At 36.5% G+C, this 13,961-nt stretch overlaps 1 protein-coding gene across 5 annotated transcripts in view; it reads right to left on the bottom strand.

Annotated features, from left to right (window-relative positions):
- LOC124955876 overlaps positions 1-13,961 on the bottom strand; it is a 47,961-nt gene that overhangs the window by 5,906 nt on the left and 28,094 nt on the right. For 2 of the 5 annotated variants that reach the window (XM_047510953.1, XM_047510950.1), the window contains exon 5: positions 4,104-5,552. The exons of 1 other annotated variant lie outside the window; for it this stretch is intronic. In XM_047510953.1, the coding sequence (XP_047366909.1) occupies positions 5,236-5,552 (317 nt within the window). In that variant the 3' untranslated portion in view covers positions 4,104-5,235. Of the gene's footprint in view, positions 1-2,367; positions 3,201-4,103; positions 5,553-13,961 lie in introns of those variants that run through there. 2 more of the 5 variants (XM_047510951.1, XM_047510952.1) reach the window with 2 other exon arrangements.

Genomic DNA, 13,961 nt, shown 5'->3' with positions numbered 1-13,961 from the left:
GGTAGACGGCGTTAACCCTCTCAACGTCCATCCCGATCGTTTTCTTCTTTCTTGGATCGAGGATCGAAGATCCCTCAGTGGAGGGATCCACTTCTTCGAGAAGGTTTATCGAGGACGAGGATGCTAGGTAGAAGATACGAACCTCGGTTCTCTCGGTTCTTCGTTCCTCGAAGTTCAATCTTGCGAATCTTCGAAAGGTCCTCGAAGCATTATATCCGCTCGTCGTTCCTCTCCCCCTTTTGACAGGCCAGCAATTTTGCGTGCTAGGCCTTATAAAAAAGCAAAAGAAGAAGAAGAAAAAGAAGAAGAGCGTGTTTGTATACGATGCTCGAGAAAATTTCGAAAATGCAGTTTCTTGATCATAGTTTACGATGATGTGCAAGGGAAGGGAAGGAGAAGGACAAGTTGGAAGTAGGAGGAAGAGGAGGAGGAGATGGACGAGGACGAGGAGAAGTTAGTAGAATGTTGGGAGGAAGACATTGGGAGGACGAACGAGCCGGCTCAGGCCCTTATGAATATTAATCCTGCTGAGCCTGCTAAAAACATGAGAACTGAGAGAACCCTTCTTCGATGCCTGCTATCTATTAATCCTCGATCTGCATTCTGAAAGAATGCTTTCTACGATCCCTCCATAACTAACAAACAAAAAAAAAAAAAAAAGAAAAGAAAGAAATCAAAAATTGACATAATCAATAATAATAATCATAAACATAATAATTAGTAATCATTTGAAATATATATATATATATATATATATATATATATATATATATATATATATATATATATATATATCATCGAATTAGAACTTTCCATAGATAGAAATTTGCGTAGATAGAGGGTTCCTTGGGGAAATGCCGAGAGCGACTCTCGTTCGAAGATAGCAAGTAAAGAAAGAAAGAAAGAAAGAAAGAAAGAAAGAGCGGAGAACAGGAGAGAAGAGGAGAGGAGAGGAGAGGAGAGAAGAGGAGAGAAGAGAAGAGAAGAGAAGAGTGTGAGAAGAGGGTGAGAAGAGGGTGAGAAGAGCTTGTCTATCGAGAGACGGGTGGAAAAATATTTTTCCGTTGGCAGCAAGTTAGTGTTGGTAGTATAGGTAGATAGGTAGATAAGTATACATATACGAGCTATGGAAGATGTGGAACGCGGAAGAGACTCCGTCGACTTGGTTCCCCCTAGCCTAAGCCCCTTTCACCCCCGTTCGCTCCCTCTCGGTGCTCTATTATGCGCTTTACTCGTGGCTGTAGTAGAGGGAGAAAGAGAGAGTTAGAGAGAGAGAGAGAGAGAGAGAGAGAGAGAGAAAGCGACTCGCACTTAGGTGTATTTTATGCATTCGAACGAATGCAAGCTGGTACATCGAAGGGTGAGTCGTCGTCGTCGTCGTCGCCGTCGCCGTCGCCGTCGTCGTCGTCGTCGTCGTCGTCGTCGTCGTCGTCGTCGGTGGGGTGGTAGGGTGGACTGCTATCAAGAGGCTACATATAAAATCATAAAGCACGGCCGACACCACGGACCACGCCTACCACCCTAGTGCTCCGCCAATCAGAGACGAGTGCATGTCAAACGCACCCTCCCTCCTTCTCTATCCTACCTTACCCTCCCCTCAAACCTTACCTCACCTCTCTGCCCCTCCTATACTACCCCGAACAACCCGCTGCATTGTCGACTTTTTTCTTCTCCTTCCTTTTTCCCCCGGTTTTTTTTTTGTTTTTTTTTTTTATTATTATTTTTTCCTTTTTTCTTTTTTCTTATTTCTTTCTTTTTTTTTATTTTTTTTTTTTTTTTTTTATTTTTTCCTTTATTTGCGGGCGGGGTAACTCGTCCCCGAATTTCTATAGAATATTCATATTCCTCGACGCGTCGAACCTTATCTATCTATCTATCTATCTATCTTTCTCATTGCTTTATGTCTACTCTTTAGTTTATTTTTCTTTTGTACGCACTTATCCACCTGTCTATCCGTCATGTACGTTATGTCGATCGAATCTTTCTATTCTTAGGGTATTCTAGTAACTTGATTCTCGTATTTGTGGATTGGGATAAGGGTGGTAGGGTTGTCCTAGGTTTCTTTGGAACTTTTTGGTTGTCTGAAAATGTTCCCTCTGGTTCTATCACCATGAAAATTTCAGAGAATTTTTCTTATCTTTCTAAACAATTTTCATATAATTTTTATCTTAATTATACTGATCTCTTAATTAATTTATTTATAATAAAAAATCTCAATGAGAAGATTAATTTTAATTTTTAAATAAATTTAAATTAGAACTTAGTAGTTCTAATTTTAACTCTTTGTTATATTACGATAGATGCTAAATTAATTAATTTAGATTAGGAAATTTCCAAACAGATTGTTCTCGGTAATATTAATAATTTGTACTTGTTTTATTTCTAATTAAATTTAGAGGAAAGGTAACACATGTAAAGTTTCTAATGCACTCGCGTTCAGCTTGATATATATACGTCAAGATGTGCATTAAGTTTCATAGTTACAAATAATTTTTAATCGTTTTATTTTTACAGAAACTTATAAATTAAAGTTCTATTGATGTGTGCAAAATATTTTATAATTTATTTAAAATAAAAATTGATATCCACAAAGTGAACATTAATTCGTAGAAATATTAATGACTGAATAATTATTATCTTGCTAAATGAATTTAGATTAGAATTCTGGTGATAATTAATTTTTAAAAGATTATCAATTCTAATCAAAACGAATATTAATTAATACAGATATTAATAACTTCGAATTATTATATTTCAAAATGAATTACCTATTAAGTGATGTCATTTTAGTATCTGATAAATAATCGTAATATTAGAAGGCAAAAGAAGAGAAGACTCTTTGTGCCTTGGAGTACATTTTCGGAAGGTTAGCGATCCGTGACGAAAAGATAGAAAAAGAAGAAGAAGAAGAAGAAGAAGAAGAAGAAGAAGGAAGGAAGGAAGGAAGAAAGGAAGGAAGGAAGGAAGGAAGAAAGGAAAAAGAAAGATAGAAAAAGAGAGGTGTCCTATCGAAAATCGTCGGAAGGGAGTCGGGAAATCGCCGAAGGGTGCCCTTATCCCTTCCTTCACGGAAGAGCCTATCTTTCGAAGCATCACCCTCGCCCTTTACAGATTCTATCCTTCCTTCATTTGACTTCTTCTTCTTCTTCTTCTTCTTACGGAAATGGCTGAGCAGCCATTCGCACGAGACTTCCGGCGGACTGGAAATAGAAATGGAGTTCCCCGTTGAAAAAGGGTGGGCTTCCTTCTCTCTTTCTCTTTCTCTCTCTCTCTCTCTCTCTCTCTCTCTCTCTCTCTCTCTCTGCCTACCTCTCTCTCTCTCTCTCTCTCTCTCACACTTTCTCTCTCATCTCTCATCTCTCATCTCTGATCTCTTCCCTGAGTTACGGTGGCTGCCAAGGGGAAATTGCCGTTCACCGAAAATTGATAATAAATTCGATAACGTCGCGTACCAGGGCGTGCCGATAATCGCATAAGATAAAATACCTTGATATCTTATATCGATATAAGTACGTCCCTTTTTTCTATTTCTTTTTATTTCTCTCTCTTTCTCTCTCTCTCTCTCTCTCTCTCTCTCTCTCTCTCTCTCTCTCTCTCTCTCTCTCTCTTATCCTTATATACTATCTTTTATATTCGTTCATATTTTTATATATATTTTATTTTATTGGAACGGACAGAAATTTTTTTAAATATTACATTAAATCATTAATAATTTTTTTCTCCTTAATAATCCCTAACATAAAATTCATATACATGCGACGGTGGACGATTAGAATTTAAGATCCTTTAATCCTTTTACTAGTATAATTTTAAAAAAAGAAAATCAAATGAAGTAAAAGAGAGACAGAGAGAGAGCGAGAGAGAGAGAGAGAGAGACAGAGAAAAAGAGAGAGAAATAAAGAGAAAAAAGAGAAAGAAAGATGGTGAAATTAGAGACAAATATCGCGATATCGAATTTTCTTAACGCGATAAACATCGACCTTCGGGTACGAGTATCGAATAAATAATGCGATTTATACGATATTATAGTTAATATCAAAAGATATATATATATATATATATATATATATATATATATATATATATCGATATTCGTGGGAAAATGAGGATGACGTAATTCTGTCGATGAGAATTAATGGGAGAGGGATTATCGAGAAGAGGAGAACGTAATTACAGAGATCGGAACGGTGCACCCGATATTTCGGTTCTCTCCCCGTCCTCCCCCTTCGTTTGAATCCCCCTTTCTCTCTTTCTCTCTCTCTCTCTTTTTCTCTCTCTCCCTCTCCCTCTCTTTTCCTCGAACCCTTCTCTCGAAAGGCATTTTCGTGCGGCCGCCATTTTGCCAGTCTTAATTTCTCGATCCAATCGAAATGACTCACGCGACTTTGCAAGCCCAGCCAGCTCGATCCCCCCTCAGGGCACAGCAGTTACGAGTGATGCAATTACGTTAAAACGCTAACGAGCTAACTCTCCATAGAAAATGGCTGTATGCTCCGTTGACTGCAAACAGTAAAGCCATTACGTTTTCCTTCCCTCATTCTTCTATTTCACAACTTTCTCTCTCTCTCTCTCTCTCTCTCTCTCTCTCTCTATTTATCTATTTATCTATCTATCTATCTATCTACCTTTATCTTTCTCTTTCTTATTATCCTCTGAAGAATTTAGCAATATTTCATTCAAACGAAGAAGTTTGTTTCCTAATTACAACACAGCGTCCATTCGATCAAATCCAATGGATAATAAATATCCATTTGAATATCCTTCGTATCGTCTTATTAAAGAGATCCTTAATAATCTAAAGTACCATTCTCGCTTATCTTTATTTAATCTCTTTTCTTTTTCTTTTTTTTTCTTTTTTCATTTTTCTTTTCTTTTTTTTTTTCTTTTTGAGATAGAACGAATTGTGTATCGAAGCTTCCTCATCGTTGTATCTTATAATCGATGCGGCTCAATTTCTTGATAAGAAAGGATCCATTTAGGAAATTGCTCGAATTTCTATCGGTGAATTTAGGAAAGAAAAGGGATCGAGATTCTAACGTTAGACGAGAGTTCGGATGTCCTGTCAAAGGTCCAACTTGGAAAAGTCGTTTCGTTCCTCCTATTGTCGCGAGCCTGAGAAAGCTAAGAGCGTGTGTATGTAAGAAAGAGAAAGAAAATGAGAGAGAGAGAGAGAGAGAGAGAGAGAAAGAGAGAGGGAGAAAGTCTCGTGCCCTGTACGTAGTCCTTCTTATACCATCAGCAAGGAACTACATTCTTCCCGCAGGAGGGTTTTCGTTGAATGCTTGTCAGCGGCAGAAGACGTCTTTTGTAGCGGGTTAGTGGTCCGAGGAAAATTGTGTGTTGTACTCTTCGATATCCGACGGACGAGAAGAAGACCCGGACACCTCCCCCATCCTCCCGATTCCTCCTTCCCTCCTTTCTCCTCCTTCTGCTCCTAAGGAAGACGTTTTTCCGATTTAACGCCGATGTGATTCTATCCTCTTTTCCTCCTCGTTTCCTCTGTAAAAATGTGTTGTATCTACCGTGGATAAAATTTTGGAGTCTCGTCGTATCTGAAAAAAAAAAAAAAGAAAAAAAAGAAAAAAAGAAAAAAGAAAGAAAAGAAAAATAATATAAAAGGGTGAGAGTTTTGTCTCTGTGTCTATGAATCTCCCGAGAGAGCAATGGCGGACTTTAGTCTTTCCTTCTTTTGTCGCTTGGAATGTTTTGCATTAATGTTAGACGTCGAAGAGGAGGAAGAGAGAGAGAGAGAGAGAGAGAGAGAAAGAGAGAATGGAGAATGTCAGAGAAAAAGAAAAGGGATATAAAGAGAAAGAGAAAGAGAGAGAGAGAGAGAGAGGGGGTTGCAAAATATAACCGTCGTCATGAGAGCGACGATAATAGCTGTGATTAGAACTTCGATGGCATATGGATGGCACGATTTTAATGCGCTCCTTCCTCCACGGATTCCTCGGAGGCTCCATATGCACGGAGAAGACCGAATAGGGTCCGAGATAAAAATGTCGACCGATTCTATCGTTGACAAAGAACACGTATTTTAATAATGGATTTATGCGCATATGTTAAGAGAGAGAGAGAGAGCGAGAAAGACCACGGCATTATTATTTCCAGGCTCCTGCCTTCATACGGAAGTGACACCCTCCATGGATAATTCTATCTTTCTCGCGTTGATTTTTACTGAGAGAGAAAGAGAGAGAGAGAGAGAGAGAGAGTGTGTGAGAGAGAGAAAGGGAGGGGAGAGAGGGACAGAAAGATAAATAAATAGATAAAAAAAAAAGAGATGGAAGGTGTTTTCCGGTTTGTCAAAAATATTTTTGTAAATTTTCACAAAGAAAAATATATTATGTCGATAATCTTTATCGAATAACTTTGTCAAGTTATTAATGAAAAGAAGAAGGAAAATATATCGAAAAATTGTTGTCAGAGTGAAGTCGTGTAGATGGCCATAACGCGGGAGATCCCTCTCGCGGGTCGCCATTTTGAGATTTCGTAGGAACGCGCTGCCACGATCTTAACTCTTTGATAAATTTTTCGAGAGATACGATATACATGGTACACTGATTAAAATGATTGTAACAAAGAGAAAAGTACAAATAGAATCTATTGTTTTTTTTTTGTTTTCGTGTCAAACAAAATGGTATCTCTTTTTGCTTTTTTCTTTTTTTTTCCACGTCGCAAGATCAAGTAATATGAAATATCTTAGATAGGAACTCTCGATCTTTGTTAATGATAAGAATAAAAGAGAAAGAGAGAGAAAGAGAGAGAAAGAAAGATAGAGAGAGAGAAAGAGAGAGAGAGAGAGAGAGAGAAATCGTAAAAAGAAAAGGAAACGAGAGTTTTGCTTAGACGATGCAAAAATTCTTTTCACGTTTGGAGAGAAGACATTCGTTAAGAAAAAAAGAGAGAAAGAGAGAGAAAGTGAGAAAGAGAAAGAGACACTCTTATCCTATATGAGTTTTACCTCGAGCGTCTTCCTGCCGTCGCCATTTTGTCATTAACGTTTCAATCGAGATTCCTAAGTCTTTTATGACTGCCGATGCGAGCTAGAGCCCTAAAGGGTTTATACCGGTAGCACTCGAAAAGGGCCCCTTGGAAAACATTTTTCTACTAATGGCTTCGGTCCACCAACCCTCGTTGATGTTCTTACTCGTAGATATGCGTGTCTTTTTCCTTTCCCCTCTTCTTGGTTCCTCTCTTTCTCTAAACCCTGTAAGTAATTGAACATAGTCGCGCGAAGCAACCCCTAGCAAAGGGAGTAAATGCAAAGACGAGGGTCGTAATTCGGGGAACACGTTCCTCTCCGGAAGGAAAGAAGATGGTGGATGATGGAACGCCTCCGATGGAGTCGCGATTTCATTTCGAATCAGTTCCTCCTTCCTCTTCTTCTTCTTCTTCTTCTTCTTCCTCTTCTTCTTTTTTTCGAAGATATCTCTACTGTTTTTTTTATTTCTGTTTTGTTTTTTTTTTTTTTTTTTTTTTTTTTTTTTTTTTATTATTTATTTATTTATTTAATGTTACGATCCAACGAGTCCAATGATTTTTTTCAGGTCCAACTAATGGCAAATTTTTACATTACGTAGATATATCGTAAATCAATTTTTTCTCATTTTTGAAATATAATAACAAATTAGTTGAAATCATTTCGAGTTTATAATAAATAATAAGTCGTCAGGTTATACGTATTTACTACTTATTGATATGAAATAATTCATTCATTTCATTTGGAAATAAATATTTTAATTCTAAAAAAAGAGAGAGAGATGGGGAGAGATCACTTAGAGGCACAAACATGATCGAAGCATTCTCCTGCTTATACGTAATCACGTAAAACTCGAGGGGTAGAATCATCGGATTAGTGATGCAAACGAGAGATCCATTTACGGGGGGGAGGGTGAGTTTGTAGGAATAAAGAAATGCCTGAAGGTAGAGAAGAGGAAGAGCAAGGAGACAGAGAATAACACGATGTTGAAGAATTCCCTCGCAATTTGACTCGTTAGCCGGTTATTTAGAACAAATTTACGAGTCACCAGCACACGAATTTGACATTTAAATCTCCGTAATCACGTTTATCCTGTGGCATTACGAACGGCCAAAGACGAAGAAGAGATCGAAGTTACAGAAAGAGACCTCGACGAACGACAAGAAAGAAATAAAAAGGGAAAGAAAGAAAGAAAGAAAGAAAGATAACTAAAAAGAGAGAGAGAGAGAGAGAGAGAGAGAGAATGAAGCGAGTTGAGCCGCCATCTCTTTGCGCCCTCTCAGCCATGTTGATTTTCGCGGCCGGCGCCCGGCGCCCGGCTGACGGCCCGCCACAAGATTCTTTATAGTCGCTTCATACGAAGAGAATTTACTATAAAATTCGTTCTAAGAGCCAATTAAACTACGCTAATCATTTCTCTATCGATCCCATGAAATTTCACGATCGATCTAATCCTCTTTATTTCAAGATGGTGATCGACTAATGAAAAAGAAACATTTCAGTCTCTAACATTGCAGGGTCTCTATCGCGAACTTATCGCTCATGTACCCCTTCCCAACCGTTTCGTTTGGATATCCCCACCCCAATGCTTGCAAAGGGTGGAACGCACAAAGGACGCATCTACCCCATTGCGGGTACAGTCTTGTCGAGAAGTTGCGAGATCTCGCAAGTTTGTAGTTTAGCGATCGGTGGCCGATCGGTGGCTTTCGTGAGAGAGAAAGAGAAAAAGAGATAGAGAGATAGAGAGATAGAGATAGAAAGAGAGAGAGAGAGAGAAAAAAAAAGAGTGAGTGAGTAAGAAAAGAGTGGGTGGGTAAGGGATGGAGAGGACCACCTCGTCGATCCACGTTCATTCCCTCTCTCTCTCTCTCTTTCTCATATCTTGGTATCTCTTTCTCTTATATCTCGATATCTCTTTCTCTCTCTCTCTCTCTCTCTCTCTTTCTCTCTTTCGTTCACTCGCACGTACACCCCCCACACCAAGTTTTTTGCATTAATTAAAAGCTCCTGCCTCCGGGCTGCCACTAGTACGGCCATCTTGGCTAGAGGCACGCCTCTTTCCTTTGTTTTCGAATTTTTTTAATGATTTCTCCTTTGCCAACGTCTCCCCTTCCTCTCTCTCTCTCACTCTGTCTTTCTCTCTCACTCTCTCACTCTTTCCACACCCCCTCTCTCTATATTCGCGTTCTACCTCCAACTCCGGTACATTCAGCACGCATTAGCGACCGCCACTCGAGAGTATGCATGCTTGTGTTTCTTTCATTTGTATGTGTGTGTTTATATATATATATATATATATACATATATATAATATATATATATATATATATATACTCTCGCGAACGCGGCGTTATATTCCTCGAGCACCGAACACCATAATACCAATTCCTAAGAGGAGAGAAGGAAATAGATCGATAGCCGCAGGGTGTAAGAGAGATGGAGAGAGTGTTAGAAGAGGTGGAGGAAGCTTGAAACAACGGGCCGTGCTTTTCGAAATACTGGACGAACCTAGCGACATGAGCTCAGGCCCTTTTCTGCGTTTAGTTTTTTGCCACCGGTACGTGGCGTCAGATTACTCTACGCGTCTCTCTTACACCGATTTTTATCCTCCTCCTCCTCCTCCTCCTCCTCCTCCTCCTCCTCCTCCTCCTCCTCTTCTTTCTCTTTCTTTCTCTTCCTTCTGATCTTTTTTTTTCTCATCTCATCTTCTCATACCTTTTCCTATGGACTTAAGCATCATCGTTTCTAAGTTTTCAACCTGCTACGATCGATCATCGATTGTTTGGATCCTTCGATCGGTATGTTTAGTTCTTTTTTTTTTTATTACGGTTTGAATTATTATTATTATTATTATAATTATTATTATTCTTATTATTCTTCTGAATACTATTATTATTATTATTCTTATTCTTATTATTATTATTATTATTATTATTATTATTATCCTTGTAGATTTCTTTTTGAAAAGTATCATTTTAACTCTCTGTAACGTAATGTAAATTTGTGTTTTATATCTAAAGATTAATCTCCTTGATAAGTACGATAGAATTTATTTGATAGAAAAAATATTGAGAGAATTAAAGAACTTGGGTTTACAGAGGGTTGAAAAAAGAAACGTTCTTCGTTCGACTCTTTCGAAAATCGAAAGAATCTCTCGTTACTATGTAACTTGAACTTATGAGGGAGAAAAAAAAACGGTGTGTCGTTTAAAAAGCTAGTCCAAAGCCAACAGAGAAAAGGTGAAATATTTTTCGTTCGGGTTTCATAAAGTTTTCGCATAACTCCGTAGTATTGTGAGACGGACAGTCTTCGTGTGTTAAAAGGGAGTCGGAAACATCTGCGCTCGACAATGTTTGGACATCTCCGAGGACGACGACACGAAACTTTTGTCCATCGGGATTTCAATGTGCTCTCGCGTGCTTTTCAATCGTTACAAACTTATAATAGAATACATCATGTTCACGTGTAAAAATGTCGAATTTTTGGATTCCTCCAAAAGGATATTATCATTCAACTTTGAAAATGATCGAAATATATCAAACTTTATGTTTTTATTTTTCTTCCGGAGAAATCAAATATTTTATATCCAAAGTATTAATAATATCTTTTACTATTTATATAAAAAATTAACAAAATTATTTTATCAAATATTTTTAATTTAATAATCATTATTGTAGAGAAAATTAAGATATCATACGAACGTTTCTCGTACGAATATATTAGGAAATTATTCGAATTGATATCTCTGATAAATTGGCAGAATCTTTTGTTAGAAAAATCATTGATAATCGTTTGAATGAAATCGAACGAAGAAATGAGAAGATTCGTTCGGCTGGCGACGGATCTCGCACGACACGATCCGTCGGCACGTAAGCCTACTCATGCAACGCTTTTATTTGTATGAAAAATATCAAGTATAAGGATATATGAAAATATATCAAAAATAATCAATGATATCTATATTATCAAAGTAACGAACATAGCGCGATTATGATCACAATCATTATTTTCTTCATATAATTTTATTAGACTGTAGGAGATAATATTTAAGATGTATCAGACATTTACACTATTCTACATCAACTTTTTATTCGTTTAGACGATCGTAAAAAAATATTTAATTTATACACTTTCAAGATAAAATTTTAATGATGAACTTTTATCGAATACATTTTTTAGATAAGATCAAAGAAAAATCTTTCGTGTTTTATCTTAAATTTATATAAAAGCATCGATGAAATATCGGACAAAAAGAATCATGGTAATTTAGAAAAAAAAAGAAAAAAAATAAAAAAGATATAAAAAAAAAAAATAAAAAATAAAAAAATAGAGATTAATTTAGATGACATGGAAAATTATAAATCAAAAATATATACCATAGCTTGATAGTTTTAGCGGAGTATTAACGAGGAGTTCGTTAGCAGCACTTGTATTTCTTTATCGCAATTACTGGTGTGCTCGTACATTTGTTAAGAATACGTCTGTAAGCTCAAGGGAAGAACTTCGCCGAGCGTCGTAATTAAATCGTTGTGCCTCGACGCTTTCATTATTTACGAAGTCGCGATTTGCTAAAGCACAGGGTTTCCTTCGGAAATTATTAATATTCAAAGAGAGACCTTTATATATTGTTTATAACTCAACATCACAAATCTCAACATCACAAATTTCGAACATGATTCCTGTGAACGTAAAAAATTTCCAAACGAATCGTAGAAAATTGATTGAAATATTTTTAAGAAGAACGAAAGGAAGGTTCGAAAAAAAAAGAAAAAATAAATAAATTGAATTTTATTATATTTTTATTCGTATAGAGAATCATTAAAAAAAAAAAAAAAAAAAAAAAAAAAAAAGAAAAAGAAAAATAAAAAAGAAAAAAAAAAAGATGAAAAAGTTTTCAGAATCGTCGTCTTCCGGTGTTTTACCTGAATACACACACACGCGCACTCTTTTTCTTCTGCTTCTTTTTTTTTTCTTTCTTTCTTTCTTTTTTTCTTTCTTTTTTCCATGACATCGAGATCGCAAAACCGAAGACGAAAATACTTGGCACGTCCCACGGGCAGGAATAATCGAGCGAAAACGGGTCCGTCCTGTGGTTTCGTCACCTCCCCCAATGTCCGAGCTAATTTGTCGAAGAATCGAGTTTTGAAATTTGAGATGAGAGTCTGCGGCCACGAGACAGCGGTCCTAGAACTTGTCAAGACGCCTTTTCATCTTAGCCTTCTCTCTCTCTCTCTCTCTCATTCCTTTTTCTTACTCTCTCCTTTCATCCTTTTATTTTGCCTTTCACGCAGACGTCTAAGGATATTTTCGAATCCAAAATCGACGGCACTTAAAATGTTTTTTCATTCTCTAGGTACACACATGTATACATGCGTACGTAGAAAAATACACAAGAAAGAGAGCAAGAGAGAGAGAGAGAGAGAGAGAGAAGAGAGGAGAGAGAGAGAGAGAGAGAGAAAAACGTATCTACGCAACAGCTTTTCTATTCCACGATTTATAAGATTTTTTCACTATTGAATCGTCCATCTTTTGTGTCGTCCTTTTGGCTATCGTTAGTTTACATCATTTATCTCGAATAGATTACTACGTGTGATAGATGAAAATCCGAAAGGTGCGATTTGATCGTGCCTCTTCTTCTCTAGAAAACCTTTCATTCTGTTTGAATGTTTTCTTTGCTTAGTCCGTTCATTGCGAGAGACACGCAACATCCTCAAATTTATCTAAAGATTGATATCTGTGATTAATCGACGATAATATTAATTTAAAGATCCTATCTTTCTTATCCATGTTATTTCATTATTATCCAGACAATGTTGGAATCAAATTGATAATTTTGGATTAGTATTGATTTCTAAAAAAAACAAAAAAAAAAAAAAAAAGGAATGAAAAATATGGAAAAATTCGTTAATCCATGTTGAATGATATACTTATCGAAATTTATCCTACGATTGATATCTATATTAAATTTTTTTTATTTACTTACAAGTATAGTAATTTATTCAATATATTATCACGAAATAACATGGTCAATGATAATCTTTTCTTATCTGGAGAAAAAAAAAAAAGAAGAAAAAAAAAATTGAAAAGAGATACAATATCTTGATTCATTCTTATCTACTAATTTATTATCGTCGAAGTAACCTGAAATAAAATTCTCACTTTTCGTTCTATTCTCATCTTAAAAATGAATTCATTATTCAATTTCTGTTGAACGATAGAACATTTAGAGATTTATCTCGCGATAAATATCGTCGTTAATTAATTCCTTCAACAAATACGAAAATCATTTCAAGAGATGATCGATTATAATCCTATAACTTTTTCATCTCTAATGATTTATTATTATTACTGATAGATATATGGCGACTTAAGAAATTAAAAGTCGATATTTAGTTTTTGTTCTCATGTTAAGAACGAATAATGAAAGGAGTATGGAAGACTCGCGTTTGTTGGTCGTCCGATGTTCCAAAAAAAAAAAAAAAAAAAAAAAAAAAAAAAAAAAAAAGAAAAGAGAGAAAAAAAGAAAAGAAAAAGAAAAAGGAAGAAAAGAAGGAAAAAAAGAAAAGGGGGGAACGATGGCATTTGAGAATAGAATCGCGAGAAACCGAGAAAAAAGAAAACAAAAAAAAAAGAAAACAAAAAAAAAGGCAGGAGCAGAAGCAAGCTGTGAGAGAATTTTCGCGGTAGGCTGAGCTCATTCGCGAGAGGAAGAAGCATGGCATGGTAGTGTATCATCCCCGAGTAAGATTACACAATGAGCTTGTACTTTGGTCGTTAGCGTCGACGAAAATGGCTATTATCACAGGCGGTAGGTATTGTCCACTTACCCTGCTCGTTTCTCGCTAAAGTTTCTTCTTCCTCTTCTTTCTTTTTTTCTTTCTTTCTTTATTTCTTTCTTTTCTCTCTCTCTCTCTCTCTCTCTCTCTCTGTCTCTCTCTTTTTCTCTCTCACTCTCATGTCACTCGAGAGTCTACGTACCTTT

Source organism: Vespa velutina, chromosome 19, assembly GCF_912470025.1.
Source record: "Vespa velutina chromosome 19, iVesVel2.1, whole genome shotgun sequence".
Taxonomy (NCBI): domain Eukaryota; kingdom Metazoa; phylum Arthropoda; class Insecta; order Hymenoptera; family Vespidae; genus Vespa; species Vespa velutina.
The sequence above is the reverse complement of the archived record's forward strand: the minus strand, read 5'-3'. Positions and strand labels throughout refer to the sequence as shown.